Source organism: Micromys minutus, assembly GCF_963924665.1.
Source record: "Micromys minutus genome assembly, chromosome: 1".
In the NCBI taxonomy this organism is placed as follows: domain Eukaryota; kingdom Metazoa; phylum Chordata; class Mammalia; order Rodentia; family Muridae; genus Micromys; species Micromys minutus.
This window is the reverse complement of record NC_137969.1, coordinates 223,420,305-223,439,464: the sequence shown is the minus strand read 5'-3', so window position 1 is coordinate 223,439,464 and position 19,160 is coordinate 223,420,305. Positions and strand designations below refer to the sequence as shown.

The 19,160-nt window shown below is 35.7% G+C and overlaps 1 protein-coding gene across 8 annotated transcripts in view; it reads right to left on the bottom strand.

The window, feature by feature from the left end:
• GPHN (gephyrin) overlaps positions 1–19,160 on the bottom strand; it is a 448,543-nt gene that overhangs the window by 93,166 nt on the left and 336,217 nt on the right. For all 8 annotated transcript variants that reach the window (XM_080942493.1, XM_080942494.1, XM_080942495.1 and 5 more), the window contains one exon: positions 2,362–2,499. In XM_080942493.1, coding sequence (XP_080798619.1) covers positions 2,362–2,499 — 138 coding nt within the window. The remainder of the gene's footprint in view (positions 1–2,361; positions 2,500–19,160) is intronic.

The window sequence follows — 19,160 nt, the reverse complement described above, 5'->3', positions numbered from 1 at the left end:
TGTGTGTGTGTGTGTGTGTGAATGTGCACATGTGTCTGGAAGCAAGAAGATAGCCTTGGGGGTGATATTCCTCAGAAGTGACCCATTTTGTTTTTTGTGACAGGGTGACAGACATGAGTACGTGAAGTTCACCAAAAAGAATAATCTGCATGGCCATTGAGTCTCAGGGATTTAAGGGTCTCCATCCTCCCAAAACTGAGTTCTCAAGCATGTGCCAACACACCTAGCTTTTTATGCAAGTGTTGAGAATTGAATTCATATCCTCATGTATCACTCTAGTGATGGAACTATTACCTAAAACCTAAAATTATTATTTTGTGATCTTCTGTCTTTATGAAAGTAACTAAGAACTATATTTCATTTGGAATATATCAGTAGAAAGAATATCTGTGTATTGTACAGATGCATCACCTATTAATTAAAATAAAAAAATATGGCTTATAGGAAAGGTTAAAATAAAAGGTGGGATATCTGGAATGTAGAAAGAATTCTGGGATAGAGCCAGAAATGGGAGAGTCACCCAGGAATTGTGAAAAGAATGATGGATGTATAGTATCTGAGCACAGGTAACCAGCCATCTGACAGAAGGTAGGTTAAAATACATGGATTATTTTGAGTTATGATGTAGTCACAAGAGGAGCCTATCTCTATGGCTAAGGTGTTTGCAAATGTATTTTGAATCTGAGTTTTCTTTATGAGACCATGGGGCTGGAAGGAAGAACCAGGACCAAACTTCTACAAAATACAACTTTTTGGGAGGTAGGGTTTGATCCAAAGTGAAGTGCCCAGGAGCTTAGTCTGCTGGAAATCAATGTCAAAATAAAATCTGTCAGATTAAAAATGGAAATTGATTAAACACTTACTACAGCATAAATTTTTAATTAAAGGCCCAAGTGTACCTAGGGTGGCACTATGAGATGTCATGGACTTTACAGAGTAGAGGCTTTACAGGATACTTCAGTCACTGGGGAGGGCATTTCCATAAGAGGATTAGGGGACTCTGGCCTTTTCTTCTAACATTTTGTTTCCTGGCATATGAGGTAAGTTGTTTGTTCTGTCACTGACTCTTGCCATGATGTGATGCCTCATTAGAGGTTCAAAGTTCCAGGACCAGTTGATCAGGAATTAGAATTTCTTAAAAAAAAAGATAACTGGCATGATTGTGCATGCCTTTCAACCCAGCATTCAGGACGCAGAGGCAGATAGATCTCTATGAGCTCAAGTTCAGCATGGATAATGAACTGAGTTCTAGTTCAGCCAGAGACACTATTTAAAAAATCCATCATTTGCACCTCCCCTGACCTCCCACCAATAACAACAATGATGACAAAAACAAACAAACAAAAAGACCAAACAGGCATTTTTCCTTCTAAATTAATTATGTCAGGTATTTTTTGTTACAATGACCGAAAGCTGATTAGGAGAACATCATTTCCATTATTTTTTCATACCAATTCTGAATGCCCTACTGGAATAGGAAAAAACAAAGATGGTATGCAAAATAAAAAATAGGTAATTATTTAATGAACCAAAAATAAAGTAGGTTACTTTTAGCTACAGATACTTCTTAGAATATGCTACATCGTAATAAACCATTATAAGTTGAAAATATTACTAATTCAAAAATGCATTTAAGTGGAGGATGGTGGCATATGCTTGTAATCTTAGCACCTGAGAGGCTAGTGTAGGAGAATCACAGATTGAAAGACAGGCTAGGCTATATAATAAAATCTTAACAAAAAAAGAGAAAAGCATTTGATATTTAATCTAATCTATTTTATTTCATAGCTCAGTTATTTGATACATGATTGCCCTGGCTATATGGCTGACTATGAACTATGGCTTGTTTTTGTACCCATTATAAGACAATTTCACATCACACATTACTAGTCCCAAACTATTAAACTAGATAATGTAAACTGTAATTTTCTGGACATGTTCTACTTTTAAACCTTTATTCAGCTAAAGTTAAGTCAGAAACTATGAATTAATTTTCTACATCACTTGGTTACAAGACATTAGTTATTCCCAACTCCTAATAGAGAAGTTATCTGATGAATTCAGGATTACCTTATTTTTCATATTTAGTGCTGATAAAACCATCTTCACGGTATAGAACTGATATTTTGGAAAAAAAGTACAAATGGCCCTTCCATATTTTTATGGAATGAAAGAGATCTAGTATTTTATACTAATTATTAAGTAAACCCTAGTTTAATAGAATATAGAAACAGGACAGAAGATTACGATGGTGGTGGTGGTGGTGGTTGGTAATGCTGAGTCTACTGTTCTTTAGGAACTGGTGCATTCATGTTGCATGAATATCCTGGAAGATAAAAACCAAGACAGATATAAAAATACCTCGGTAATTGATGATTTCTGTACCAAGCACCGGAGTCATCTCCAGGACTGTAATGAAGGCTTTGTCCATAGATGTCAGAGGAAAAGGAGACATGCGATGTCTTCTAGCCACCTTGGTGATATCTACAGCACTGTGACCTAAACAGAAGATAGTTAACAGAGAATAAGATGCTCAAACATTGATTAACAAGGAAGGATGTCTTTAAATACCCAAACTTCCAATTTCTAGGTCCTGGTGAGAAACTATTTCTCCTGTAGCTGTTAAACGCTTGTAGAACATTAAATACAATTAGAAATGTTATACACAGCATGTACCAAAAGTGTAGAATTTAATGATACTGGTAGATCAGAGTGTTTACTATGAGGCAAGTAATCTTATAGAGGTACTATTACCATTTTTTACAGATGAAGAAAGAAGCTTAGATTGGATTTATATCTTTGCCCAAGTCATATAGCTGGTGACAGAAGAGCTATATTTATATACTTGTGTACTTACACTTTTACTTTTAACTAGGAAATTTACTCACAGCCCAGATAGTACAACAGAAACCATGGTAGATGATACTGGCATGATGGATCAGGCTATTCTCATCTATTTGTATTGTAGCAATACAAGCTAGAAACAAGGGCCCAGTGAATGGTACCATCCACATTGGGCTGAGTCCTCAACTGTCAATAAATAATAAAAAAAATCTCTTAGAGACATGTCCACAGGCCAATACAATTCTCAATTTAGGCTCTCTTATCAGATGTTTTCTAAGTTGTGTCAAGTTGACAGAGTTAACTAAGAAATAGAAAAATAATTTTCTATAAGCAAAATCTATTTTATGGTTCCAAATACATTCTGATAGCTATCTTGCAAATGGATATTACTGGTTTGAAAAAAAGTCCCTGAGTAGCTATATTGAATTAACCCAAACTACAAAACAAATTAGACACGAAAAACATTTGTCTTACTAAAGAAATTATTCAAGAGAATATTATTGAACTTCTCACAGTAAAATTCTTTGGTGATATAAACTAACAGATTGGATATGTAAGAAGAGCCCAGGATTTTGTTGCATACAAGAAACACACCTCAATGACAAAGACAGACATTGTTTCAGAGTAAAAGGCTGGAGAAAAGTCTTACAAGCAAATGGTCCAAAGAAACAAGTGGGAGTTGCCAGTCTAATATCCAATAATACAGTTTTCAACTAAAAGTTATCAAAAAGATGGGGAAAGACACTTCATATTCAAAGAAAAAATCCGCTAAGAAAAAGTTGCAATTCTGAACATTTATGGAGCAAATGAAAGGGAACCGACATTCATAAAAGAAACTCTACTAAAGCTCAAATACACATTGAACCCCACATAATAATAATGGGAGAGTTCAACACCCCACTCTCCCCAATAGACAGTCACTGAAACAGAAACTAAAGGCATAGTGATAATAAATGATAGAGGTTACAAACTAAAAGGGTTTAACATATATACAGAATTTTTCATCCTAAAAGAAAAGAAAATACCTTCTCAGTATGATAACTTCTCCAAAACTGACCATATAACTTGTCACAAAACAAGCCTCATCAGATAAAAGAAGACTGAAATAATTCCAGACATCTAATCAGATCACCACAGATTAAGGCTAGACTTAAATGACAACAAAAACAACATAGAGCCCACATACCCATGGAAACTGAACAACTCTCTACTCAATGATAACCTGATTAAAGAATAAATAAAGAATTCCTAGAATTGAATGAAAATGACGATAGCATACCCAAACTTCTGAGTCATAGTAAAAGCAATGCTATGAGGAAAATTCATAGCACTAAGTGCACTTGTAAAGAAATTGGAGAGATCCTACACTAGCAACTTAATAGTGTGCCTGAAAGTCCTGGAACAAAAAGAAGCAAACACAACCAAGAGGAACAGAAGGCAGAAAACAGTCAAAATCTGGGCTGAAATCAACCAAATACAAACAGAGAACAATACAAATACAACTAAAAGCAGGTTCTTTGAGAAAATGTAAAATATAGATTAAACTCTTAGCAAAACTAACTAAAGGGCAGAGATAGTATACAAATTAACAAAATCAGAAATGAAAAGAAAGACATATCAGAAATGAGAAAATTCAAAAAACTGTTGGATCCTATATTAAACAAAATTAGAAAATTTAGATGAAATTGATGATTTTCTAGACAGTACTTAAAGCACTAGCTAGAGAGATAGGACAACAAAAGGAGATCAAGGGGATACAAACTGGCAAAGAAAAGGTCAAGGTATCACTATTTCCAGATGATATGATAGTATATATAAACGACTCCCAAAATCAACCAGAGAACATTTACAGGTGATAAACAACTTCAGCAAAAAATATAAAGTTAACTCAAATAAATCAGTAGCTTTCATTTATACAAATGATAAACAGATGAGAAAGAAAATAATGAAACAACACCCTTCACAATAGTCACAAATAATATAAAATACTTTGGTGTAACTCTAACTAAACAAGTGTATGACAAGACCTTAAATTCTCTCAGGAAATAAACTGAAGAAAACTTCAAAAAATAAAGAGATCTCCCATCCTCATGGATTGGTAGGATTAAAAGAGTAAAAATGGCCATCCTATCAAAAGCAATCTACAGATTCAACACAATTCCCACCAAAATTCCAAAGTAATTCTTTACAGACATAGAAAGAACAATTTTCATTTTCATATGAAAAATCAAAAAGCTCAGGATAGCAAAACAATTCTTTTTTTTAAACTTTATTTTACAAAACAAAGATAAAAGGAAAAAAATTTAAACATTTTTGCATAAATGTATACAAATACATTTTTGTCAGTGCTTGGCTTTTTTTTTTTTCCTATTTTTTTTTAAGGTTTGATACTCTGCATTGAGGTCTTACTAGTTACAATGATTAAAAAGTACATGTAAAACAGGATGTAACCCGGAATTAGTCAACGTTTTCTTGGTGTGTAAGGATTGAGCATGACAGTTTTTTTGTTTGTTTGTTTTGTTTTGTTTTCTTTTTTTCTTAAACTTCACACAGTCTGTGATTTGTTTCTGGAGCAGTCCAAGCCTCTGGGGTTAGCATCCCACTATCAGTGACTGCATATTATGTCTGTTCTTTTGTGACTGGATTATCTCAGTCAGGATGTTATTCTCTAGATGCAACCATTTTCTTAAGAATTTGGTTAAGTCATTGTTTCTGATGGCTGAGTAGGACTCCATTGTGTAAATGTACCACAATTTTTGTATCCATTCATCTACTGAAGGACATCTGGGTTCTTTCTAGCTTCTGGCTATTATAAATAGAGCTGCTATGAACATTGTGATGCATGTATCTTTGTTGTATATTGGAGTGTCTCTGGGGTATATGCCCAGAAGTGGAATAGCTGGATCTTCAGGTAGTACTATGTCCAATTTTCTAAGGAATCGCCAGACTGATTTCCAAAGTGGTTGTATCAGTTTACAACCCCACCAACAGTGGAGAAGTGTTCCTCTTTCTCCGCAACCTCGCCAGCATCTGATGTCATCTGAGTTTTGGATCTTGGCCAATCTGACTGGTGTGAGGTGGAATCTCAGGGTTGTTTTGATTTGCGTTTCCCTGATGGCTAAGGATGTTGAGCACTTCCTTAGATGTTTCTCAGCCATTAGATATTCCTCAATTGAGAACGTTTTGTTTAGCTCTGTACCACATTTTTTAATAGGGTTGTTTGATTCTCTGGTGTCTAGCTTTTTTTAAATTTTTTAAAAAAAATTTTTTTTTACTTTTATTTATTTTTATTTTTTTTATTTTTTAAACGACTTTATTTTACAAAACAAAGATAAATGTACAGATTTTAAACATTTTTTGCTTAAAATCATACATTTTTGTCAGTACTGTTTTTTCAGACATTAAAATAATTTTTACATAAAACCATGTGAATATATTTTTTTAGTCAGTACTTGATTTTTTTCAAGGGCTTGACAGTATGCATTGAAAACCTAATAGTTACAATAAGCGTAAAGTACATGCAAAACAAAACGCAACATGGAAATAGTCAAAGTCTTCTTGTTTTGTAAATATATGTATATTTTTTTGTTTTCTTTATTTCTTGGACTTCATACAGTCTGTGAGTTGTTTCTGGGGGAGTGCAAGCCTCTGGGGTTAGCATCCCACTATCAGTGACTGCATATTATGTCTGTTCTTTTGTGACTGGGTTATCTCACTCAGGATGATATTCTCTAGATGCAGCCATTTTCTTAAGAATTTGGTTAAGTCATTGTTTCTGGTGGCTGAGTAGTATTCCATTGTGTATATGTACCACAATTTTTGTATCCATTCATCTTCTGAAGGACATCTGGGTTCCTTCCAGATTCTGGCTATTATAAATAGAGCTGCTATGAACATTGTGGTGCATATATCTTTGTTGTGTATTAAAGTGTCTCTGGGGTATATGCCCAGAAGTGGAATAGCTGGATCTTCAGGTAGTACTATATCCAATTTTCTGAGGTATTGCCAGACTGATTTCCAGAGTGGTTGTATCAGTTTACAACTTCACCAACAGTGGAGAAGTGTTCCTCTTTCTTCGCAACTTCGCCAGTATCTGCTGTCATCTGAGCTTTGTATCTTGGCCACTATGACTAGTGTGAGGTTGAATCTCAGGGTTGTTTTGATTTGCATTTCCCTGATGGCTAAGGATGTTGAGCACTTCCTCAGATGTTTCTCAGCCATTCGATATTCCTCAATTGAGAACTTATTGTTTAGACTGTACCCATTTTTTAATAGGGTTGTTTGATTCTCTGGTGTCTAGCTTTTTGAGTTCTTTGTATACCTTGGATATTAGGCCTCTATCTGATGTGGGTTTGGTAAAGAACTTTTCCCACTCTGTTGGCTGCCGTTTTGTTTCCATGACAGTGTCCTTAGCCTTACAGAAACTTTGCAATCTCATTAAGACCCATTTGTCAATCTTTGACCTTAGAGCTTGAGCCATTGGTGTTTTGAACAGAAAATTTTCTCCTGTGCCTATGTGTTCTAAGGTTGTCCCTACTTTCTCATCTAATAGTTTTAGTGTATCTGGTTTAATGTGGAGATCTTTGATCCACTTACACTTGAGCTTTGTACAAGGAGATAAGAAAGGGTCTATTTTTATTCGTTTGCATTCTGAGTGCCAGTTGGACCAGCACCATTTGTTGAATAGGCTGTCCTTTTTTCCATTGAATATTTACAGCTCCTTTGTCAAAAATCAGGTGACCATATACGTGAGGGCTCATTTCTGGATCTTCTATTCTATTCCATTGATCCACATGCCTATTTCTGTACCAGTACTATGCAGTTTTCAGCACAATTGCCTTGTAATATAGCTTGAGGTCAGGGATAGTGATTCCTGCTGATGTTTTCTTGTTGTTGAGGATGGATTTAGCTATTCTAGGTCTTTTGTTATTCCATATGAAATTGCACATTGATCTTTCAGAAAATTTGATTTTCTGAAAAATTTAATTGATTTCCAGAAAACTGTAAATAAATATACCTGAAGATCTAGCTATACCACTCTGGGGCATATACCCAAAAGATGCTCCACCATGCCACAGGGGCATGTGTTCCACTATGTTCACAGCAGTCTTATTTGTGATAGCCAGAAGCTGGAAACAACCCAGATATTCCACAATGGAAGAATGAATACAGAAAATGTGACTCATTTACACAATGGAATAATATTCAGCTGTTAAGAAAGAGAACATCATGAGTTTTGCAGGCAAATGGATGAAACTAGAAAATGCCCAACATTGGGGAGAGGGAACTAGTAGAGTTTGTCTCTAGTAGAAAGACAGGGAATCAAGTGGAGGAATAAAGTTGCCATTCCACAGTTAAAAATTCTGACCCAGAATTGTTCCTGTCTAAAAGACTGCAGGTATAAAAAATGGAGAAGAGACTGAGGGAAAGGCAGTCCAGTGACCAGCCCAAGTTGGGATAGCACGGTAATCCTCCGAGAGGCTCAAGAAGCAGCTGACTGAGACAGAAGCAGATTCTTATACCCAACCAATGGACTTAAGTCCGGGACCCCTGTGGTTGAATTAGGGAAAGACACACATACAGCAGAGGACTGCCTGGTCAGGCCTCAGTGGGAGAAGGTGTGCCTAACCCTTGAGAGACTTGAGGCCCCAGGGAGTGGAGGCTTGGAGTGGGAGTCATCCTGTTGGAGATGGGGAGTGAAACTGTGAGAGGGTGGGGTCAGTGGGCACAGCTAGACTCTAAAAAGTAAAGTAATAAATAATTACAAATAAATGAAGAAAGGCAGCTTTTAAATTATAGAACATACTATAGTAGCAACAAAATGTTCAGGTTCTTGATTTATTCAAAACCTTAGAAGCAAGTTCTATTATTCATAACAATTAATAGGAGTTTCCTAAACTACTTACAGTACAAATCAATACTTTTAGATACACTGACACTGTATAGGAGAGTCTTGGTCTATCCTTTTTTATACCTCTTTTAGCATCAGATAGTGTTTGGGGGTAGAATTCCTTGTATTTCTCTTTTCAGGCTCTTTTTGAATAGCAGATAACCTAGAACAAGTTTTCTAGGAAATGTAATGAACACAGACAATAGCAACATGTACATTCAATTTAAATTGTTATAGTATTGATTATGTTGAAGTAAGAGTATTTCAGAGGTGGCAAGCATTTAATTTTTCAAACAAATCTTTCTTATCAAGAGAAGTTAGTTCCAAATTCCTAGGGAAACACAATAGCAGAATTCATACACTTAGTATTACAAGTCACTTCAAAAAATGTACTTATAATTTCTTATGTTGTCTCAAATTTCATGGTTTTACAGGTTTTCTACATGTATATTCAAGGTAGCTGAAGGGGTTTATAACCCATAGGAAGAACAACAATTATAAATCAATCAGACCCTCCAGAGCTCCCAGGGACTAAACCTCTATCCAAAGAGGCCCATGGATCCAGCATAGCAGAGAATGGCATTGTTGGGAATCAATGGGCGAAGGGACCCTTGGTCTAGTGAAGGCTCCTTGCCCCAGGGTAGGGGAATGCCAGGGTGGGGATGCAGTAGGCAGGAGGTAGGTGAGCACCCTCATAGAAGCAGAAGGAGGGAGAATGGGACAGGGGGGTTCAATAGAGGAAACTGGGAAAAAGAGATAATATTTTAAATGTAAATAAAGAAAATATCCAATAAAAGAAGAAAAAAGAAAAGCATAGATGAGAAGATTGCTTATTTTCTAGGGCTGAATAACAAATACTTAAAAACTAAAACCCCCAAACAAAACAAAACACTGCTCTGAGGGCTGAGCCTCACTATTGTTAACACAGGGCAATGCTGTCAGTCAGTGTCAGCTCTGGAACATACATTACAGTTCATTATTATTCCCAGGATACAATTTCAACTCTTTAGGATAAATTCTTCCCTTCTATTTCAGCATCCTGCTCATTGCTTATAAAACTGGCCACACTGTGGACATCTAAACACATAGTATCATTTCATATTTTTTTGCTTTAGTGTGTAATGCTATTTCTGCCTAGAATAACTTCTCTCTCTCCCTCCTCCCCCTCTTCCTTTTGTTTCCCTGGGAATTGCTATTCTTCCCTCACAATTTCTTTGTTTTTCAATAAAAAATATTTAAATAGTGATGAGAACATAGAAGATGGTTCTTAGAGTAAGCGTGAAAGGATCCTTTTGGCTAAACATGGTATAAATATATGGCAAAAATACTTATTTAATAATGTAAAAATAGAATTCATAAACAGAAAGTAATATAAATGTATTAAAAATTCTTCCTTATCATAATTTCAACTTATTAAAAAAGTATAATCAGAAAAGTCTAAAATGGCAATCTTCATGCTAATAACGGTTCAGGCAAAAATCATCAATGGATACTAAACCAGAAGGAAAAAACTTCAAGAAAAACAAGGTATTTATTTATTATAGAGGCTAAAATATATCTCCATGGGTATTTATTGAATACAAAGCCAAAAAGTTATTTCTTAGTGAAAAACCTACTATCTGCTGTTATGCCAAGTGACCCACAGTAGTACCACTAACAATGGAACAAATTTACTTCATAGTGTCACTGCCACAATGTATGAAAAAGGACAGGGTGTAACATTCGAAATGGAAATACAGAGAATATCCAATAAAATTGAAAAATGAGAAAAGAAAAAGGACACATCACATTCCTGACAAATTATATAGCAATTAATCACTGTGAAACATCAGAAAAATTAAATTTATATAATTTAGTCATTATATAAAATGCACCATTATATTAAATATCTGACCTATGCTCTTCATAAATATTGAGATAATGAAAGCAAAGAAAAACACGAGTAATTGTTCTAGATAAAAAGAGTCTAAGGGGACATTATTGTCAAACATAATGTATGACAAAAGAATTATTCTTTTACCCATTTGCTATAGAGAACATTATTAGAACTGGCAAAATTTAATTGGAATTAGATTACATAATAGTATTATGGTACTGTTAATTTCTTGATTTTCATAACTGTACTAATGTTATGCAAGAGAATGTCTTATTTCTTCCCATCAACCTCGTTTTACCCCTGCTTTAAATTCACACTGAAGCAGGAATAAAGGGCATTAAGTCTGCATTTCATCCATAAGGAATTTAGTAAAGTATGTGCTTATTAATATGCAGATAAATATGGCAACATTTAATTGTGGCAAAATATTGACATCTAGGGAGTCTGGATGAAAAGCATATAGAAATTGTTCATGATATTTTTATAAGATTTTCTTGAGTACTGCACCTGTCAAGAAGCTAAACATGTTTACAAATTTTCCTTGCACTTCGAGTACTATATTGAATAGATATGGGAAAGTGGGCATCCTTGTCTTGTCCTGATTTTAGTGGGATTGCTTCAAGTATCTCTCCATTTTATTTGAAATTGGCTGTTGGTTTGCAGTAAGTAAATTGCTTTTATTATGTTCAGGCATGGGCCTTGAATTCACTTAGGTATTATAAAACATTCTCATAGACTTTTCTTTGCATATTGCATTAAGCACATCTACATTTTATATTTATTTAGTATGTCTCTTTTCCTAACTATATTTTCATGTTTCCAAGGGAGAAAGTATCTTGAAATAAAAGACCAAAGATGTTCCATACACATCACAGTCTAGAATACATCAAATGACAAAAAGGTGCCTTATAAATAATCACTATATATAACCTTAAACATTATTACTGTCAATAAATTTAGTGTTCTTTCTACTTGAATTGCAAAAATTTGATTTTTAAAAGCTAGTTGCCCTAGGTGTGATGTTATAGATATGATTTTAGGCCAGCCGGGGCAACACACTGTGATTTTGTCTTAAAAATGAACCAAACAATAATAATAATAAAAAAAAAACGCAACAACAAAACACACCAAAAAGCTGACACACACTTGTTAATAGGCTCAAAAGTGGGTTTCTCCTACCCTCATATTTTCTTACCTCAGCTATTATATGATATTTTATGTATTGCTTATGGATACACATATTTTCTAGTTCTATATTGTGCTTTTATGTTTAGATTTTTTTTTTTTAGCCAAATAAAAGTACTTTAAAAAGTTTTATCATATTAGTGTTTTGCCAGCCTCCATGTCTGTGCCTGGTACCTGAAGTAGCCAGAAGAGGATGTCAGATCTCCTCGAACTAGAGTTACAGATAGTTTTGAGCTGCCATATGTGTGCTGAGAACTGAATCTGCGTCCTCTGGAAAAGCAGCTAATGCTCTTAAACATGCAGCCATTTTTTATCCAGTTCTGAAACTTAAAGTGCTTTTAACTCCATCATTAAAATATTATACTATTTGATATTAGCCAATATTATTGACCTGTACCCAGTAATTTATTTCCATATTTCTATTTCTGTATGCTTTTTAAAAAAAATTGGATATTCTCTGCATTTACATTTCAGATGTTATCCCCTTAACCCAACCCCCTTGCCCTCCCCCTCCCATTGCCTCCATGATGGTGTTCCCTAGCCCAACCACCCTCTCCCACCTCAGCACCTTGGCATTTCCCTACACTGGGCAAATGAACCTTCACTGAATAAAAGGCCTCTCCTATCATTGATACCAGAAAATGCTATCCTCTGTTGCATATGCAACTGGAGCCAACCAAGAGTCTCTCTGTGGGAATGCACTGATTGGTGTTTTAGTTCCTGGGAGCTGTGGTGGGTTTGGTTAGTTGATCATTTTGTTTTTCCCATGGGATTGCAGACCCTTTCAGCTCCTTCAGTCCTTTCTCTAGCCCCTTCATTGGGGTCCTTGTGTTCAGTCTGATGGTTAGCTCCCAGCATCCTCCTCTATATCAGTATGACTCAGGCAGAGCCTTTGAGGAGGCATCCATATGTGGTTCCTACCAATAAGCACTACTTGGCATCAGCAATAGTGTGTGGGTTTACTGGTTGCATTTAGGGTGGATCCCCAGGTGAGAAAGTCTCTGGATGATCTTTTCTCCAATACCTGCTCTTCTATTTGTCCCATGATTTCCTCCCATGAGTGTTTTGTTCTCCCTTCTAAGAAGGGCTGAGGCATTCACTTTCTGGTCTTCCTTCTTTTTGAGCATTGTAAGTTCTGTGACTTGCTTCTTGGGTATTCTGAGCTTTTTGGGCTAGTATCTACTTATCAGTGAGTACATACCATGAGTGTTCTTTTGTGACTGGGTTACCTCACCCAGGATGATAGCTTCAAATTCCATCCATTTGCCTAGAAATTTCATGGACTCATTGTTTTTAATAGCTGAGTAGTACTCCATTGTGTATATGTACCACATTTTATGTATCCATTCTTCTGTTGAAAGACATCTGGGTTGTTTCCAGCTTCTGGCTATTATAAATGAGGCTGCTATGAACATGATGGAGCATGTATCCTTCTGTATGCTTTCATACTGCAGTTTAGTGTCATATCATTTCATCATGAAGTACTTTATTTAGCATTTCTTATAAGCAAGATCTAGTGGTGCTGACCCTCCCTCTCAGCTTGTGTTTATCTGGGAAAGTCTTCATTTCTCTTTCATGTTTGAAGGACAGTTTACTGGATATAATATTCTTTGCCGAGTTTCTTTTTTAAAAATCACTTTGGAAATAATATCTGAACACATTCTGGTCTGTAAAACCTCCTAATATAACTAATGAGATTTTTTTATTGGAGCTCCTTTGAATGTGCTAAATAATTTTTTGTTGTCATTCAGCTGGTAACAATATGTACCTTTTTAGATTTATCCTAGATGTAGGTTTGATTTTACTTTTTAAGAAAAGATTTACATATTTATCTTATGTATATGAGTTGACTGTTATACCAGAAGGCATCAGATCCCACATTACAGATGGTTGTGAGCCACTCAGGACCTTTGGAAGAATAGTCAGTGCTCTTAACCATCTCTCCAGCCTGAGTTTAATGTATTTGAATGTACATATCTTTTCTATATTTGGGATATTTTTATTAATGTTTCTTCAAACTAGTGTCAGCTTTTCCTTCCCTCCTGCTCTTTGGCTTATTTGTTTCTATACTTCCCCATTTTCTCTTTCCTCTTCTCCTTTCTCCACACCTACTGATTTGATTGATGATGTACTAGAAAGTTCTTTGAATTTCTTCACTTTTTGTTTTTCTAACTCCAGATTTTCAAATGACCTATATATTTATGTTTATGGATTCATTTGCTTGATCAAATCTGCTGCTGAGCCTCCAGAAAAAAATTCAATTCAGTTACTATATTATTCTGTCCTAAAACTTGCTTTTATATTGTTCAAATCTCTATTGATATTCTAAATTTGTTCATGTACTTTTATAATTTCAAATCATTATCTTTTCTCTTTTAGATTATCAAAATTTTAAAAAGAAATTACTTTGGATACAATCATATTCCTAGTTGGTTCCTAATTTATTTTTTCCTTTGATTAAGCCATGCTTTCACATTGTTTGGTATGCCCTTTGATCCTTTCCTCTCCTCTCCTACTTTGAGTTTTAAGCCTTTGAAAAAAAAAGCCACTCTTTATTGGGACTGGCTTTGGATGGGGAACTATCTTTTCCCAATCAGCCTGGCCAGAGGTTCTCAGGATGTAGGTTTCTAAAACTTTTATTTTTTGGGGGGGTGGGGGAAGTGACTTTTCTGAGCAGCATGTAATTTTCCAGTTAAGCACATTAGGTTTTTTTTTTAAAGCTTATAATTTATTGCTTTCTGTGATGTTTGCCTACATCACTGCAGGCTGTTTGATGCTGCAGTAAGGTGCAGGTTCTCCTTGGTGCCCCTATAGCATCCAAAGCTCACCTGCTACTTGTCAGTGGACAGTCAGGTAACACAGAAAGCAAGCTCAATTTTTCTCCCCTTTTGAGGCAGAAGCCAAGATTTAGGAAGAGTTCTTCCTGAGTGTTGTAAGAGGTGCTGGCATTTGTGAATGGCACATTTGGCTTTACAGTGCCACACAATGATCTTCCTCCAATCACCTGTTTACTGTACTCCTAGCTACCAAAGTCATGCTGGTTTTGTTAGTGCAATGAGACAGAAAGCAGTTCTTTGGGCATCCATCTGAAACAAGAAACACTGAATCATGTTTGATTCTTCCCAGCAAGGAGAAACAATGAGTCTGGTACTCTCTTCTAAACATACTGAGCTGATGGCTTGAGAGGAAAGCACAAGTCAAGGGACCGACTTTCACTCATCTCAATGTGGCTGTATTTAATGGGGTAAAACACTTCCTTAATCTGTTTTTAGGAGTTCTCGTAAAGATTTTGGAGTCTGTATAATGATGTAGAGGCAGCATACGTGACCTGGTCTGAGGCCGTGACACATATATAGCAGAAGACAGCTGGGTCTGGCCTCAAGAGTCTTGAGGACCCAGGAAGTGGGGAGGTCTGGTGGAGCAGCATCATCTTGGAGACAGGGAGGAGGGGAAATGGGATGAGGAACTGTCAGGGAGGACTGGAAGGGCGGGGGGCAACAGCTGGGCTGTAAAAACAGTAAAATAATAATGCAAAAAATGATGATGTTTCTGTTGGAAGGCTGAGGATAAGATTTTCTATTCTACAACTTAGTAACAATGTCCTTTTTTTCTGTATTAGCTACAATATTAAAAATAAAGACAAGAAGTATGATCAAATTTATCAAATTTAAAGACAAATATTGTTTAGACTACTAATGTTTGGTTTCACAAATAAGTAAAAAACATTTGTGAATTTGGTAAATAAAGTATATAAGACTATATTTAAAAACTCATTAAATAAAGTTGATTTATTTTGAGGATGAGGTAAGAAAGTTTAGGACAATTCTTGAACAGTATCCCAATAAAAGCTCATGGAATTAGTTACTAATTATATTTAGTTATTCACAGGAAGATTATGTTAGTGATTACAAGCAGTGAATGCCAATCAAGAGCATAAGGGATTAAAATGCTGCAGGAGTCTTAAAATAGTTTTCTTAAAAATGAAAGAAAGAAAAAGAAAAAGAAAGAAAGCAAAAAAGCCAGCCAGGCAGGCAGGCAGTGGTTGCTCAATGAGCAGTTGTGAAGGCAGAAGTAGGCTTAACTCTGAGTTGGAAGCCATCCTGGTCTACAGAGAGAGTTCCAGGACAAGGATAGCTACCTATATATAGACGCTGTCTTGGTTTTTGCTTTTGTTTTTTAAAATAAAAGTAAAAGTTATCTTAAGTTAGCATATTACTCAGAGAATTATGCAAAATCTCTTTCCTAGAAATAATACAAGAGAAACCTTCATGCTTTTATTATTAAGTTACAATAATGTTATGTAAGAAATCTTATTTAGTTAGGGATAGGTGAATGGAAAAGGGCCAAAATTGAAACATGAAATAAAAGCTGGAAAGAACCCAGATGTCTTTCAACAGAGGAATGGATACAGAAAATGTGGTACATTTACACAATGGAGTACTAAGCTATTAGAAACAATGACTTCATGAAATTCTTAGACAAATGGGTGGAACTAGAAAATACCATCCTTTGTGAGGTAACCCAGTCACAAAAGAACACACATGGTATGCACTTGCTAATAAGCAGATACTAGTCCCCAAAAGCTCTGAATACCCAAGATACAATCCACAGACCACATGAAGCTCAAAAAGAAGGAATACAAAAGAGTGGATGCTTCAGTCCTTCTTAGAAGGGATAACAAAATATTCACAGGAGAAAATACAGAGATAACGTGTGAAGTAGAGACTAAAGGAAAGGTCATCAAGAAACTGCCCTACCTGTAGATCCATCTCATATACAGTCACCAAACCCAGACCATATTGTGGATGACAAAAAGTGGTTCCTGACAGGTGCTTGATATAGCTGTCTCCTGAGAGGCTCTGCCAGAGTATGACAAATACAGAGGCAGATGTTCTTAACCAAACATTGGACTGAGAACAGGGTCCCCAGTGGAGGAGTTAGGAAAAGAACTGAAGGAGCTGAATTGGTTTTCAACCAACCAGACCCCCAGCACTCCCAGAGACTAAACTACCAACCAAAGAGTACACATGCAGGGACCCATGGCTCTAGCAGCTTATGTAGCAGAGGATGGCCTAATCAGGCATCAACAAGAGGAGAGACCCTTGGCCCTGTGAAGGCTTAATGCCCCAGTGTAGGGGAATGTCAGGACAGGGAGGTGGGAGTGAGTGAGTGAGTGAGTGGGTGGGGGAACACTCTCATAGAGGAAGGGGGAGGGAGAATGGGATGGGAGTATTCCAGAGGGGAAAACAAGAAACAGGATAGATAACATTTGAAATGTAAGTAAAGATAATATCCAAGTTAAAAAAAAGAAAGAAAGAAAGAAAACGAGTAGTTAGGAAAAATATTGCTTTGTATTTTTTTTTTTACTTTTTCTTTTTTTTTCATTTTTATTGGATATTCTCCATATTTACATTTCAAATGTTATCCCCTTTACCTACATTTCCATTTCACCTCCCCTTGCTTCCAAGAAGGTGCTCCCTTTCCTAATTACCCTCTCACTTTTTGTAAGACACACATGTATTTACTTTAAAACTATTTCTGTAGTTCAAAATCTGCTCTATATTCCATACTTGCTAAAATAAACCAATTAAAGTTTACTTAGACAATGCTAAAAGAGATTTCAGAATATGTAAATAAGTTAGGAATCTGGCAAATATCCTGAAGAACTGATCATTAAAATAACAAGGAGAGACCTGAACAAAGACACCACCTATAGACATGCTAATATGGACCCTTAAAAGCTTAGGAAGAGATAAAGAACTACAGGCAATTAAGGAATTCTGGATGAGGGAAGGGAAATAGTCTCCCCCTTCCTCCAGGGAAGTGCACCCCAATTCCTTAGCCAATACTAACAAACAAACATACAAATAACTCATACAGACTGAGCTGGCATTTATACATTTAGAAATACACATATACACATGGTCACTTAAAGGAAAAAGAGATCATGAATGTGAAAGAGAACAAAGTGGGGTTGGACATGGAGAATTTAGAGGCAGGAGAGAGAAGGATAAAACATACAATTACAGTCTCAAAAGAAACAGATAGACTTTGGCATTGTTTCATTTTCCTTCTGTCGCTTCCATCCTGGTTCCTTATTTGATTATTTTGTTGTTTTTCTTCCATTCTGCCTGCTCAAGGATTTTCTTCTATTAATTTGCTTACACATGTGTTCAAATCATGTATTGAGAGACAGACACTTTACTACTACACTGTAACTCAGACTACTCTAAAGCAGGAAAAATAGAGGACACTACAGAAAAACACAGAAGGAACATGTGGCTTATGTTTAAGAGGTGAAAGAAAGCTTCTAGAAGAAATGTAGGACATGTGGAAGTTATCGAAGTTTGAGAAGATATGGAAGATTAACAATTTAGCAAAGAGGGAAACACCTGGAAATCAAAATTTTTGTATGTCTGTTGACCAAATAAAGATGGAGTGCTAGAGGTAAATTTAGAGGTAACCAGAAGCTTGTTTATGATCAATTTCAAGTTTAACCTTTATTGAAAAATAGTAAAGTCACTAAAGGAGTATAACAGGTATCTGTACTATAAAAAGATAATTGTGGGAAGAGCCATAAAAATGTTTGGTTTGGACAACTAGGTGGATAAACATAATAAGGACTTGCTTAGGCCTAGGCTAGAACTTGTTATGTACCACAGGATAGCCTTGAACTCACAAGCTTCCTTTCTTAACTATCTTAAGTGCTGGAATTACAGGTGTCCACCACTATAACCAGTCTTAGATATTCTTGCCATATTCTCTAAGCAATATAGTATAGCAACTATTTACATAGATTTTATACAGTATTATGAATAATAAGGAATCTAGAGACGATCAAGTATGTAGAAGAATGTGCAAAATTTACATACAAATACTATTTTATATATGTTACTTGAGTATCTACAAATTTTGTATCCGTAAAGAGTTCTTGAACCAATTCCTTGTATATGTAAGGGGATGACTACATATGCTAAAAGAATGGTTCTCACCCTGTGGGTCATGATCCCTTTGAGGATTGAACGACCCTTTTGTAGGGGTTGCATATCAGAGATCTGGCATATCAGATATTTATATAATGATACATAACAGTAGCAAAATTACAGTTACAAGGGGCAATGAAAATCATTTTATGGTTACCACAACCTGAAGGTTTAAAAGGTCACATAGTTAGGCATTAAAAGGTCACATAATTAGGAAAGATGAGAATTACTGCCCTAAAACTATTATTTTAATAGTTCTAAGAAAACTTAGTTTTAAAAAATTATATTTAATGTGTATGAGTTCTTTGTCTCCATATAAGTTTATTTACCATGTGCTCGCCTAGTGCCTGTAGAGGTCAGAAGACATAGTCGGATCCCTTGG